This window comes from Trematomus bernacchii, unplaced genomic scaffold (genome assembly GCF_902827165.1).
Source record: "Trematomus bernacchii unplaced genomic scaffold, fTreBer1.1, whole genome shotgun sequence".
Classification (NCBI taxonomy): Eukaryota; Metazoa; Chordata; class Actinopteri; order Perciformes; family Nototheniidae; genus Trematomus; species Trematomus bernacchii.
Window position 1 is genome coordinate 1,795,843 of NW_022987801.1, and position 14,990 is coordinate 1,810,832.

Genomic DNA, 14,990 nt, shown 5'->3' on the forward strand with positions numbered 1-14,990 from the left:
ACACACACACACACACACACACACACACACACACAGTTTTTGTTTTCTTTTTTTGTCTCTGTGTATATTTTGTTATTTGTATACTTGTAAATGCTCCTTATTGTCTTCTGTGTATATGTGACACTACGTACAAAAATAGAGATAAGATAATCAAAATTATGTTTATTAATACAAAACAAAAAACATGCCCCAAAAATCTGAAAGAAAACAAATACACTGTACAAAAGATGTGTGCTTCAGTTCCTTTGAATCTGAACATCTTGTTTGACCTATTGGTGGCGCTGTGACTTCAGATGTTTTGGCTTTTGCAAGAGACTACTTCTGCAGGTAAATTAAAGGCATTAGATAATTTGTTGGCACCCTGTGGTAGCATCTAGTAAGAATCATTCTGTGTACAGTACATGCAGTTATAATTGCATTTGGGTTTTATTCATAATATATTTGTGTGTCCACTGTGTGCATCTACAGTGCTAAAGCATGTGTCCATACTGCATATATTAGTATCTGGCTCTAATATCACCAAATGTACAACAAGGTTAGAGCCACATGATCTGTATCAGACATGTAACAGATAATGTTGTAGTACAATGTTTTACACTAAATATAAGTACACAGAAAGTAAGTACAGGTGAATTACAAAGCATTTAGCATGTTCCTAGAAAGGCCTTTATTAAAAAAAGGCACTGTGCTATTTACACAAAAGCAGCAAATACACTCAATTGCTGAAACAAGGATGTTGTTTTTCATGTTTTTATCCGCTCCATTGGTTCTGTCCATTATTGATCTGGAAGAAAACCAAAATGAGTTATCGTCATTGGGTAATTTCTGCTCATGGTACTATTTTTTAATACAACAATGTATGGTAAAGCCAACTAATTTGTGTGTGAACATATTTACATTCGCCATTTATTAGTTATGATGTTTTAAGTAATGTTTCACTAAACCAAAACATGTCTGGAAAACAACATGCTGTATATAAAAAGACATTACATTCACACAAAGTGTAAAAGCTTTATTTGGTGGATTTGATCATTGCTGAAACTGGCAAGCAGCACAGCACACAATAAAAGCTTTTAGTATATTAATATGTATATGTATTAAAGTGTTTTGTACTTGACTTTACCCGCAGCCACGTTTATGTAAAGGCTCTCTTCTGGTTCATTACTGGCACCTGCTAGAAGGATTAAAATAATAATCAAAGGACAATTTCTGTACTTTATTTAGACACTGCTGGCCTACAAAAGCATCTCAACCATTGCATGTAGTACTTGTATTACTCCATGTTAAACACAAATGAAATACTCTACCATTTCCAGCTTCTACAGGCGCTCCGATTGTTTCATAGAGACAACGATCACCTACAGAGAAGTGAAAATCAAGCCATGGTCATACCAATCATTTTAATCACAATTAAGGCTGAGAGTTAAAAATAAATCATATTATTAAGCTGGACAAGGGCTGACCATGGAGGAGAGGAGAATATTCTGGCATGTTTTGAATTTCATCCTGGTTGATCATGTGGTCTGTAGCAGGGACCTGATTGGTCCTCTGAGATCTGGTGTATATATGTCTATTTTCATTTTCATTCATTTCTTACCTATAGTTTATATGAACAAATATGTATATATGCTTGTTTTAATATATATATTTTATTCATTTCTTATTTCATAGTTTCTCATTATTATTATTTTTAATTTTAATCGCTGATCTTATTTTTGATTGTATTAATCTGTGTGAATCTGTGCTATCCTGTTTTTCACTCTCACCCTGTTGCTGTTTAAACAACTGAATTTCCCCACAGGGATTAATAAAGGTCCATCTTATCTTATCTTATGTCTGAAACAATATTACCAGCAGATAAATATCTTGAAACATATTCCCAACTAAGAAGAATTAAGAAAAATCTTACCAGTTAAGGTATCTAATTACAATGTATTGTAGAAGCCTTATATTATTAGGTTTTGGATTTACAAAGTCTAAGGGTTGAATCATGGCAAACAACAACTCATGTGTCAGGATGAAAAGAGGGTCAGGAGATTAACTCGTGTTAAAATTCAGTCAAGTCCAGAAGCTGAATAAATTCATCATCATACAGACCAGACAAACGTTTATAAATGCATCTGGTGGCTTAATGATGGTACACACTACAGAAAGAAAGAAAAAGGAAGAACATACTGACCTCCAGACCAGACAAACTTAGGTTTGCTGTACGAACTGTAAAACACTGGATCTCCTCTTCCTGCTCTGCACACATATGCTGCTGTGTGTGTTTGTCCATCAATGATGAAGAGATCCTGTTTAGTCCCACTCTCGCTGCCAGGTAGCAGCTCATAGCTGTAGGAGTGGTCTGACTTTTGGGGAACAGCCTTATACCAGTAGAAGCTCCAGCCAGCAGAAGGATGATCAACCCTGCAGTTCAGAGTTACTGAGGCTCCAGGACTCAGCCATGATGGAGACACAGTGAGGACAGGCTGAGGTTTGTCTGTTGGAAAGTGATTTAATGATAACGTTATGATTTATAATTGGTGGGTTACATGCACTCATTGGATCCTACATATTTCTTGCATACAGTATGTAAAAAACAAATGTAAGTTTGAACTGTCCTTAAATATAACAACAGACTCTCCAATAAAAACAGTGGTCCAGTTTGGCTCAATGGTCAGCACAGCATCTAGAAACCATCACAAGAGACATAAAGTAAAATGTGTTTTCTTTTTGTCAAAACATTTACAATACATTGACAAAACGGAACACACACAAAAGAGGATGTTGTTTGGAGAGTTACCTACAGTAGGTAGGTTTTACTTTAGTTGGTAAACAAAAATAAAGAAAATTGTATAATTACCTTGAGCTTGTACACGGTAGAGTAAATTCAGCACTGAAATAAGTATGAAACTACATCAGACATTATAAAACTGACAGAAATCAAATATATTATAACCTAAGGCATTTAAAAAGTTGTATCAATGGCAATTAAAACAGGAAAAGTACTCACAGAATAACCCCAGCGCGCAGAGCAAAGTGTGTCCCATCTTCGCATCGAACACTGACTCTCTGTCTCTTACATACGTCCACTTTAACACTTGAAACAAATTGAGGAAGACTAACAGAGCACTGTGGGAGTAAATCTGATCTGATGTCAACATGAGCTCATTGGTATTTTACACATTTCCTGAGAATAACTAGTCTCTCTTTCCTTCCTGTTTTACATTGGCATGCAGATACATTTTAACTTCACTCTCGACCAATATCCCACTTTCAAAAGGCAGAGTAAAAAGTCATTTTTGCTCAACTCATATCTTAGTAAAAATGGATGGCATTATTATACTTGTGTTTCAAAGGCAGATATATTTAACGTCAACAGTTAGATGGTTCATCGGGACAACTGCAGAATGATTTAACCTCTTTTCATTCTTTACCTGATCTTTATTGCAATTGTAATTCTGATAATTTATCAAAAAACACAAGACAAATGTCAGGATTTTTTGGTAAAATAGCCATCTTGTAAACCTCTAATATTATATGTTTCTACTGCTTCATCACTATAGTAATAACAAGGGCCGATGATTCAAAGTGACACATTTTTTGGTCACATCTCAGCTCTTGCACCTCTAAATTCCTTCTGTCGCCTAAAAGCATGACTGTACAGGATCCCCAAAATAAGACGGAGGATGATGAAGCAAATCAAACACCTTGTGTAAAGGAAAATCATGTAGAAGCAATTAAGTAAATCAAGTTTATTGATGCAAAACAAAGCATGCTTTTTTTTAAACACACCTAGATTAAAGCCATATGATACATTTCCTTAATATTATTTGCTATTACATTAACTGTACAAAATACTGTCTGATGAATGGAGAGCAAAGCTGCAAATAAGGTTTATTTAACAAAGGTTTCGTTTTGGTATGTTGTTTCCATTCGTCTTGTCCTTACAGAAGACATTCTTTGATCTGGAAGAAAACCAAAGAAGAAAGAAATTACACTTTAAAAAAAATGTGAGTGTTTCATGACATATTACTCCCATTTACAACATATTTAACAATATATGAAATAAATAAAGTGATTGATCCCAATACTTACATGATGTTACGCTGCATCTTTACCAAGAGCTGTTCCTGGTTTGATCTCAGAATAAACAGTTTCATCCACTGGTGCAGGATTTGACTTCCCTATGAATTAAGAGATTATTATTATGTATTTTTTTACAGTATTCCCCCAGTTAAAACTGAAAATGTACTGGTATACATTTTCCTCACAAGAGGGTAAAGTGATAGTTTGATAGAAGGAATTTCTCATGATGATTCACAACAGTTAAACATGTATTGATACAGATAAATGTATTGGCAGAAAAGAAAACTTAATAAACATTGAAAAAGTTATGTGTAGGATTTGTAAAGAGAGTACTATTTCATCAGACCTGCAGCTGATGCCATCTGCACATGTGAGTAAACACAATCCTCCGGTTCATTTTTCTTCACTGTTAGACGGATCAGGAGAAAGAGTGAAAAGACAATACTTTACTTAATTTAGGCACTGCTAGCCTACAAAGCACTTTAATTATTGTATGTTATTGTTACGACATAGAAATCAAACACTCACCCTTCTTAGAAATGTTTTTGAGCTCCACAACAGAATATGTCGCATCCGTGTATTCATCTGAAATATAAAATGTAGTAATATTTAAAAGAGTGAAGCTTGAATTGTCATATTCCAGTATTTATATTTACTATACTGTACCATTTGCAGGTTCTCCAGGGCCTTTGACTGTTGCATAGAGACAAGCATTATCTGAAGAGAAATCTAAATCAATATGCAAAATATATATATTAAAATCCCTCTATGAACTCCTAAATTTTTTTAAACAACTAATGGGAAAAGGAAATGCTACGCGGATGCTACATTCACAATAAATTCAAAAGATATTAAGGATTCAGGCTGACCCTGAAGAACAGAAGCATATTCTCTTTGGTTAGTTTCGTCCTGGTTGATCATGTGGTCTGTAGCAGGGACCTGATTGGTCCTCTGAGATCTGGTGGGCAAAATACATGTAGTAAATGAAATGGATTTATGAAGGAACATATTACTGCTGTCATGTTCATAATAAAAGAAAATAGAGTGTTGTACCAACCCGATGTAGCATGAATCTGTTAAAAAAGTACTACAATATTATTTTGCATTGCAAAAGTGTCCTACTGTTAAAACAGTACATGTGATTACATTAGAGTCAATCTGATATCAGAGGAAAATTATCTCACCTTTTGACTTTCTGTATAAATACAGGAACAGCAGCAGGAGAATAATCAGTGAAACTCCACAAAGCAGCCCAACGATCAGCAGAATGGGAAATTGAGAGGCTTTTCCATGCCCGGACGCTGCTATTATAAGTAATCATTATTAATGTTTATTTATATAAAACGTTCCTGTAATAGATTAACTTTATAAAACCTTTTTTTTTTAAACAAACACAGTTTAATTCAGAGGAAACTAAGTTATCTTTATCTCAGACTGTAACACAGCTTACAAAAAAGGAAGGGTTTTTAAAATCATACTTACGTTTTACAGACAACCAACTCTCTGGTGACGTCCACTTCTGTAAACCATGTGCTGCATCTCTCTGTTTACATTTATAAAAGCCTTCGTCTGACTTTGACACTGCAGAGATGGTCAGCTCCCTTCTGGTATCGTTCTGGATGAGTTTGTCATTTTTATAGAAATCCACATTATTAACAGCAGCTTCATTATTTAACTTGCAGCTAAGAGTGACAGGAAGTCCCTCAGCCACAGGACGGACAGGACTCACCAGGATCATTTGACCATCATCTGGAAAATAAAAATGAAAGAATATAAAGGCTTTGTCAGAGACATCAGCTCGTGCAAATGTAATATGTTTAGGTACAACTGGTCTAGTCTGGCAGAAGATGTATGAGGACAATAAAACATGTTAAATATTATCTTTGATCTTTGAAATAAGTAACCCTGGAGTTCACTTCGCAGTTCGCCTTTTTTATAAAGTTTTAACTCACTTTGAAGAGACCTTTGGCTAATGCTTGTCAGCTTCACATTTTAAAACAACATAATACTTCAGAAACAAACATTTTAAATAATTAAAACTCACACTCAATAGTGATGTTGACTGCATTACTGAACTGTCCTGTTTCAGACTCACACCAGAACACTCCACTGAGCCAGTATCTGGTTATTGTGCATGTGGATCCAGTCATTGTCCCCCAGGAAGAACAGCGATGAAGGTAGTCAGATTTCGAAAACATCCTCACTCTCCACTCAGTGGAGTTTCCCTCACAGCTCAGTGACACAGACGTTTTGGTGAAGTGCTGCACACTGTCAGGACTCACTGTGAGAGACGCTGCTGAATTCAAATCTGAAACACACAAAGAGGGGACATTTAAAACATGCAAACTGAAAAAGACATTGCATTGGTACAGCAAAACTTCCACTTAACTTACCCTGAAAAAACAAACGGGAAGTAGGAGGAAAACAAAACTGAAGGAACCAGTGCCTCAATCCCACACCACTACATTTTTTAAATATATGTATTGTCTATGTCTGAAACAATATTACCAGCCGATAAATATCTTAAAACATATTCCCAACTAAAAGAAATAAAGAAAACACTTACCAGTTATATCTAATTACAATGTATTGTAGAAGCCTTTTATTATTAGGTTTTGGATTTACAAAGTCGAAGGTTTGAATCATGGCAAACAACAACTTATGTGTCAGGATGAAAAGACTTAAGAGATTAACTTGTATTAAAATTCAGTCGAGTCCAGAAGTTGAATAAATTCATCATCATTCTGTTTTAGAGAATAGTTTTGAAAACTGAACTATGACCTGATGCTGGTGTAAAAGAAAATTTCACAAAATAAGGGACTTTATTCCATTTTGCAATAATGGAAAAGTCTAAATAACATGCCTCAAGACCAGACAAACTTTGATAAATACATGTATTGTGCTAATGGTGGTGCAAACTAAAGAAAGAAAGGAAAAAGGAAGAACATACTGACCTCCAGACCAGACAAATTTAGGTTCACTATGCCCACTGTAAAACACTCGGTCTCCTCTTCCTGCTCTGCACACATATCCTGCTGTGTGTGTTTGTCCATCAATGATGAAGAGATCCTGTTCAGTCCCATTCTCGCTGCCAGGTAGCAGCTCATAGCTGTAGGAGTTGTCTGACTTTTGGGGAACAGCCTTATACCAGTAGAAGCTCCAGCCAGCAGAAGGATGATCAACACTGCAGTTCAGAGTCACTGAGGCTCCAGGACTCGGCCATGATGGAGACACAGTGAGGACAGGCTCAGGTGTGTCTGTTGGAAAGTGATTTAATGATATATAATTGGTGGGTAACAAACACTCCTTGAATGCTACATATTTTCTACAAACCTGTACATCACATTCAAAGGTTAACTGTCCTTAATATAATCACAAAATAAAATTATATTTTTATTTACAGCAAAAAAAATGTAAACTGATGATGTATTACTTACCGTTAGATACTGTCAATGTGAAAACATCACTCCACAGCGTGTAAGACATTTCACCTTTCAGTCTGCCCACACACTGGTATTTCCCATTTCTTGATGAAGGAGCAAGGTGAGATTTCTGAGGTGTTTCTGACCCGGGTGTCATCCAAAAAAACTCCCACTCATAGTCTCCTCCATCCTCAATTTCACATGAAAGACTGAATGTTTCTCGAGAGTAAATTTGAGGCCAGTTGGGTTGCAGGGTCACAACAGTCCTGTTTGTGACTATTAACCATCAATGAGCACCAAAGGCAATTTTAGACATAAAACATAGCATTTTTTGTGTCAAATACATCATTTGTTTTCTGTAGGATATAATATTAGATGTTTTAATTACCGACTGCATCGCTGTACTCTGTGTAGTAAACAGGGTCTCCTCTTCCTCCTCTGCACCAGTAGACGCCTCCTCGTGAGACACTGATTTGGTCATTTGTGAGGAAAACAACATCTTGTGTCTTCAGGGGTTCAGAGGTTTTCTCTTTTTTGTACCAGAAGTATCTCCAACCAGAAGATGATGATGGTCCTACAGAGCAAGTTAGAGTCACATGGCCCCCTCCTGGAAATATGTATCTCAGCTGGGCCTTTGATTTAGCTGTTTAATGTAGAATAAAGGTACAAATGTTTACAAAATGTTAGTTATTGTCCCTGTAAATAAGCCTAGCTTGACAAATAATACAAATATATAATATATCTTATCCAGCATTCTTAGTAATATTCAATCACTGTGTATGCTATAATGAAAATATAGAGAAATACCAAATATGCTTATATTTATATTTATAACCACTGAAGTAGTTATTTAAATTAACCTTGTGTATAAACACAAATAAAACGGGATGAAGTTGAAAAAGTCCAGTGTTTCTAAGATTATGCAGATATCATATAGTTTCATTTTGGGATTACTAAATGTCTGAAGCTTTTAGGTATGAAAACTACTTACGTTCTAGTCTCAGTTTTATTGGTTCAGATTCTTCATCGCCAAATTTACAACTGTAAGAGCTCCCGTCTGACATTACTTGAACTGTGTTGTTTGCCATTAATGGTGACTGGTGGTTTCTGTCTGTTGTGATCAATGATCCGTCTCTGTAGAAGGAAGCATTCTCCTCTCTCTGAGTACGATGCCGACAGCGCAGAGTCACTGATTCTCCTTCAAACAAAGTGGACGCAGGACTTTCCAGGATCACGTTTTTGTCTGTGTCACACAAATGGTTACTTGTTTTAGTAAAACAGCTCAATTAATACCACATTAGTACAATAAATACTTCCAGTTATGAAGAATACATTTTCACATTTCATGAAAAAGGAATACATTTTTACCTGCACTGTTTGAATAATTACTGTTAAGCACATTAAGGTGTATTAGTTTCTCGAATATATTTGTCTTTCTTCATAATTTGTCACAATTAATAAAGTATAACAAGGTTTGTTGGTAAAGTATTATCTTTATGTAAATGCTTTGATGTAAGAAACTGATCCCTGTTTGTATTTTTGTTCTTATTTGAATACTCTTGATTTTGTGATAACACAAAGCACAGGATTGTACAGTAAACTTCACCTGCCTATACAGCGTCAGTGGAGCTGTTCAAACCTTAAAACATTGTAATAATTTACAGATTATATATTAGAATTTGTCCAAACTGCGTGTTCATATCAATATGGCTCATAAATAAATAAATGCTTTTATTGAACATGTAAGTAGTATTACTTTGATCACTTACCTGATATATATAGATAGATTTTATTGCTTGTCTTTGTTGATCCCCCGTTCTGAAACAAGCATTGGTATTCACCACTGAATCTTGTATGTAGAGGGTGTATTTTATAGCTGTCATGTTTGCCGTAAGAGAGAAATTCTCGACCATCGTGGTACATTGAGTAAAACCAGTCGCTGTATCTGCCTCCTGTAATGTCACACTTGAAGGTAACAGACTCTCCAGAAAAAAAAGTGGTCCAGTTTGGCTCAATGGTCAGCACAGCATCTAGAAACCATCACAAGAAACATAAAGTAAAAAATGTGTTTTCTTTTTGTCAAAACATTTATAATAAATTGACAAAACGGAACAAACAAAAAAGAGGATGTTGTTTGGAGAGTTACATAGGTTGATTTTCGCTTTACTTATATATTAGTAAACAACAAGAAAGAAAATTGTATTATCACCTTGAGCTTGTCCACGGTAAAGTAAATACAGCACTGAAATAAGTTTGAAACTAAATCAGACATTATCAAACTGACAGAAATCAAACGTATCATAACATCAGGCATTTATAAAGTTGTATCAATGGCAATTAAAACATGAAAAGTACTCACAGAAAAAACCCCGTAGAGAGAGCAAAGTGTGTCCCATCTTCACATCCAACACTGATAATCTGTTCCTCTGTTTATGAGAAATTCTTCTACTTTGTGTAAATAGAAAGATTAAAACTGCAGCATATGAAGAGAAATCAGGAACTACAGAGAAAGAAATGCAATGCAATATTGGAAAAGGAAGTTGTTTTTTTAACTTATTTTAAAAAGTACACGGTCTGGGCTTCCTTCCCTTTTACACAAAGCTCACACAACTGAACAGTTTTTAACACAGCACATATTTGTGCACCTTGGTTTAGGTATCCTCTAATGATGAAGAGACATACGGTATTAAAGTATCCTCACTGATGTAGATAAGATCATCCTGTGGGCTCGTGCTTCTTCACAAATGGTCAGTAATTATTGATGCTTTTCTAAAGACTGCTGCATGAAGTGTCTTTTCTCGAACAAATTAAGTGATAAAATTGCATGCGTCATACTCACTTTATAATCCATGGGCCTTCTCACCAATATTTCATGTGAAAATGTGTGTAACAGCTTTAACCAAATAGTTGAACAGCAGTGCTGGAGTGTTCTGGAGAAATTCAAGTTTAAGTTTAGAAACAACCTCACCCACAGGAAGTCTCTCATAGTCTCTTTACCAGAAGTGAATGTGAAGAGAGACAAAGTCCTGCCCTCTCCTCGAGATAGACTCTATCTACTTTAAGGGAGCAACATTTCATATATATATATCATTAGTAATAAAGCAATCATTTGAATACAGAATATATGTTTTGTCTAGGTGCAACATTTGATCCACAGTCGAACAAAGATGATGTTAATTCAATAAAAATGGTCGAAATTAATACATACCACAACACTTCAGTAGTTGTGAAGTTTTAAATGTGGTGGGTAGTCAAAATTGAAAGCTTCCACTTCCATGCATCAGTGCAAAGCTAAGGAAGTGAACCGTAAGCAGTCAATTGTTTAGTTATTAGTTAGGGAGTTACATTTACATGACATCAGACCCTGCTGCCAGACTTCAGAAGGACTATTTGTGTAGAGTAGGTAAAGTATCAGATAAAGTGGTTTGACACCACCTTGTGGTCATATATCGAAATACATGTTCTATTATAACTGCACAGTGACTGGAGAAACATTTTAATAAAATATCCTCAGTAAAATACTTACATAAATTGGACAAACTAATGTTGGCTGTAGTGCGTCAGTAGATTCCCTTCTTCTATCTCTTTACATAGATAATACTGTATGTTTACCCATGGACAATGTAGGAACAAAGTACCATATATTCACATTTTGACATTATACAAGATAATAAAGTGTAAGTACTAGCAAGAAACATATTATATATTAAGTGCATTAAGGGTTTTGGTTACCATTTTTTTATTTGAATGACAATAATATGTTTGAAAAATATAGAATGTTCTGCCTTGTTTTCTTCCTGGAGAGGCTTTACTGCTTTGATTGCATTGAAAGCACGAAATAAAGATAAGACTTGTGGGTTGTTGTTTTTGTATTAGTGAGAAATTCCATCATGTTTTAATTATATTGGATAATCTGCTTCACAAAACACAGAACGTTTGTATTATTAAAGATGAGATAATAAAATAATTCAAGTTATTTTTATTAATACAAAACAAAAAACGTGCCCCAAAAATCTGAAAGAAAACAAATACACTGTACAAAAGGTGTGTGCTTCAGTTCCTTTGAATCTGAACATCTTGTTTGACCTATTGGTGGCGCTGTGACTTCAGATGTTTTGTCTTTTGCAAGAGACTACTTCTGCAGATAAATTAAAGGCATTAGATAATGTGTTGGCACCGTGTGGTAGCATCTAGTAAGAATCATTCACTGAACAGTACATGCAGGTATAATTGCATTCAGGTTTTATTAATAATATATTTGTGTGTCCACTGTGTGCATCTACAGTGCTAAAAGCATGTGTCCATACTGCATATATTAGTATCTGGCTCTAATATCACCAAATGTACAACAAGGTTCGAGCCACATGATCTGAATCAGACATGTAACAGATAATGTTGTAGTACAATGTTTTACACTAAATCTAAGTACACAGAAAGTAAGTATACAGTTGAATTGCAAAGCATTCAGCATGTTCCTAGAAAGGCCTTTATTAAAAAAGGCACTGCACTATTTACACAAAAGCAGCAAATGCACTCAATTGCTGAAACAAGGATGTTGCTTTTCATGATTTTATCCGCTCCATTGGTTCTGTCCATGAGGATGTCTTTATTGATCTGGAAGAAAATCAAAATGAGTCATTATCATTGGGCACTTTCTGCTCATGGTACTATTTTTGAATACAACAATGTGTGGTAATGCCAACTAATTTGTGTGTGAAAATATGTACATTTGCCATTTATTAGTTACGATGTTTCAAGTAATGTTTCATTAAACCAAAACATGTCTGGAAAACAATATATAAAAAGGCATTAAAATGCACAAAAAGTATAAAAAGCTTTATTTGGTGGATTTGCTCATTGCTGAAACTGACAAGCAGCACAGCACATTATAAAAGCTTTTAGTATATTCATATGTATATGTATTAAAGTGTTTTGTACTTGACTTTACCTGCAGCCACGTTTATGTAAAGGCTCTCTTCTGGTTCATTACTGGCACCTGTTAGAAGGATTAAAATAATGTATCAAAGGACAATTCCTGTACTTTATTTAGACACTGCTGGCCTACAAAAGCATCTCAACCATTGCATGTAGTATTTGTATTACTTCATGTTAAACACAAATTAAATACTGTACCATTTCCAGCTTCTACAGGCCCTCCGATTCTTCCATAGAGACAACGATCACCTACAGAGAAGTGAAAATCAACCACGGTCAAACCAATCATTTTAATCACAATTAAGGCTGAGAGTTCAAAATAAGTCATATTATTAAACTGGAGAAGGGCTGACCATGGAGGAGAGTAGAATATTGTGGCATGTTTTGAATTTCATCCTGGTTGATCATGTGGTCTGTAGCAGGGCCCTGATTGGTGCTCTGAGATCTTGTGGGACATACACATGAAGACAATGAAGACGATTGAATTTAACATATAACTGCTGTAATGTTCAAAATGAGATAAAAGAGGGTTGTACCGACCTGATGAAGACTGAATCTGTTGAATACAAGAAAAACTTAGTTACTGTACATTGTTTTTGAATTGCAAATGTGTGATTTTGAGTAATTATAGTTTAATTCATTTGATATCAGATGAAAAGGTTCTGACCTTTTGATTTTCTGTAGCGATACATGAACAGCAGAGGGAGAATTATCCGTAAAACTCCACAAAGCAGCCCAACAGTCAACAGGACGGGAAATTGAGAGACTTTTCCAGGCCGAGAAGCTGCTAATATAAATAACCTTAATTATTATTTTTGTATATAACACTTTCCTCAAAGCACTTTACAGGAACAGAGCTTCAAGGTCGGACCAAGCCTCAGAAATATCTAAGATTAATAAACAATGACAATTAAAAATGTATTAAAAACCTACATTCACACATTGACACATATATGTACAACTATGGAATATACAAAACTATACAAATACACTTACACATAAATCATAAATATTTACACACTTATTGGAACAAATTCACAAAATACACTATAAACCCCTGTTCACATATCTTATATTTGTAATGCTGCTCATGTAATCATGGTCATATGAATGTTTTAAGACTGAATACAGAACTGGAAAAATATATTTCTCTTACAAAAACTAAATTGTATAATTCAGAGGAAAATAAGACAACTTTGAATTCAGTATTAACGGTCTTTTTTTAGCTCTGACTCAGCAACACATCTCAAAAAGAGGAAACTGTTTTTTGTCATACTCACATTTTACTGAGAACCAACTCTCTGGTGACATCCAACCATCTGCTGAATCTCTCTGTTTACATTTATAAAAGCCTTCGTCTGACTTTGACACTGCAGAGATGGTCAGCTCGCTTCTGGTATCGTTCTGGATGAGTTTGTCATTTTTATAGAAATCCACATTATAAACGGTTCCTGTCTTTAACTTGCAGCTAAGAGTGACAGCATGTCCCTCAGCCACAGGACGGACAGGACTCACCAGGATCATTTTACCATCATCTGGAAAAGAAAAATCAAAGAATATAAAGGCTTTGTCAGAGACATCAGCTTGTTTACGTTTATGCATAACTGGTCTAATCTGGCAGAAGCGGAAATCAGAGGCCTGTACTACGAAGCCGGATTTTCCTAACCTGGATATGTTTGAGTTAGCCGGTTGGCCCAATCCAAAACATACGCGCTCTCGCTAAGCGGTCCTACGACGCTGGTTATCAAGTGGATCGCTCAAGCCAGCCGTGTCCTATCTAGTTAGGTGCGCGTTCACATGAAAGGGGTGGTATTTGGAGCATTCGACCAATCTCAAACATGGACAAGCGTACTGACAGCGCAGCGTCATACTTCCTGAATGAAAAGTGAACTTTAATATTAGTCAAATATGAAGAAGTTAAACTTTAAACATCCATGACTTAAACACTTTATCCAGGATAAAAGCCACATAGCTGCACCTGCAAGGTGAATACAGCTGGTAACAGAAAAAGCGTTTGAATGCGTACATTAACAGGTTTATGAAATCACTGCCCCGTCCAAGACACGAGTGGATCTGACTTTAATTACATTTGACTTGAGTGTTTCGTCAACTTAATGTGTTGCTTTAAATAATACTTCTGCCAGTGGCGGCTGGTGGAAAATATTTTAGGTGGGGCTGTGGAAAGGGTGATCAAACAATACTAGAGGGGTCCGGGGGGATGCTCCCCCGGTAATTTTTTTTGAGAAAAGACCCCTTAAATCATGACTTCTGGTGATGTTAGAGGGGGGGAGAAGGACAATTTGAGGCTTAAAAATATGAGAAGACTGATCAATACCTCCATAACTTCAGTGTGGTTAGCTATGAATCTTCCAAAACTTCCAAACACCTTGTCCTGGACATAGTTTCTACAGCATAAACTGTGCAACAGTACAGTAGGCCCACACAAACTGCAGAACACCGGGGCTTTGGGAATACTGATTTAATTCCCATTTAACCTGTTAAGGGGCTTTTTTCCCCCGTTTTTTTTCTCACGAAACTGTGTCTCAGGGCTTCTTAAAATGT

The 14,990-nt window shown here is 35.6% G+C and overlaps 2 protein-coding genes and 1 long non-coding RNA gene across 5 annotated transcripts in view; all 3 read right to left on the minus strand.

The window, feature by feature from the left end:
- LOC117498006 overlaps window positions 1–14,990 on the minus strand; it is a 145,359-nt gene that overhangs the window by 19,893 nt on the left and 110,476 nt on the right. Inside the window, exons 26-30 of the mRNA XM_034150052.1 lie at window positions 13,709–13,963; window positions 13,096–13,215; window positions 12,969–12,984; window positions 12,782–12,873; window positions 1,308–1,358 (exon numbers count right to left, since the gene is read on the minus strand). Coding sequence (XP_034005943.1) covers window positions 1,308–1,358; window positions 12,782–12,873; window positions 12,969–12,984; window positions 13,096–13,215; window positions 13,709–13,963 — 534 coding nt within the window. The remainder of the gene's footprint in view (window positions 1–1,307; window positions 1,359–12,781; window positions 12,874–12,968; window positions 12,985–13,095; window positions 13,216–13,708; window positions 13,964–14,990) is intronic.
- Window positions 2,503–3,107, minus strand: LOC117498071. The gene is made up of 3 exons (XR_004557531.1): window positions 2,996–3,107; window positions 2,846–2,878; window positions 2,503–2,671 (listed from the first exon to the last, which is right to left on the minus strand). It is a non-coding gene; the product is annotated as an uncharacterized LOC117498071 (long non-coding RNA).
- On the minus strand, window positions 3,674–10,479 carry LOC117498041 (obscurin-like). 3 transcript variants are annotated; one of them, XM_034150090.1, is made up of 16 exons: window positions 10,333–10,479; window positions 9,853–9,938; window positions 9,703–9,735; window positions 9,263–9,523; window positions 8,485–8,736; window positions 7,882–8,136; window positions 7,509–7,769; window positions 7,026–7,328; window positions 6,116–6,379; window positions 5,554–5,820; window positions 5,256–5,375; window positions 4,941–5,144; window positions 4,738–4,800; window positions 4,600–4,656; window positions 4,081–4,168; window positions 3,674–3,950 (listed from the first exon to the last, which is right to left on the minus strand). In XM_034150090.1, exons 2-16 carry the CDS (start codon window positions 9,887–9,889, stop codon window positions 3,884–3,886), a joined length of 2,532 nt encoding a protein of 843 aa, XP_034005981.1. In that variant the 5' UTR covers window positions 9,890–9,938; window positions 10,333–10,479; the 3' UTR covers window positions 3,674–3,883. The 3 variants fall into 3 exon arrangements, with proteins under 3 accessions (XP_034005981.1, XP_034005980.1, XP_034005982.1); XM_034150089.1 differs by having other exon boundaries at window positions 9,853–9,993; XM_034150091.1 differs by having other exon boundaries at window positions 5,256–5,372; window positions 9,853–10,479.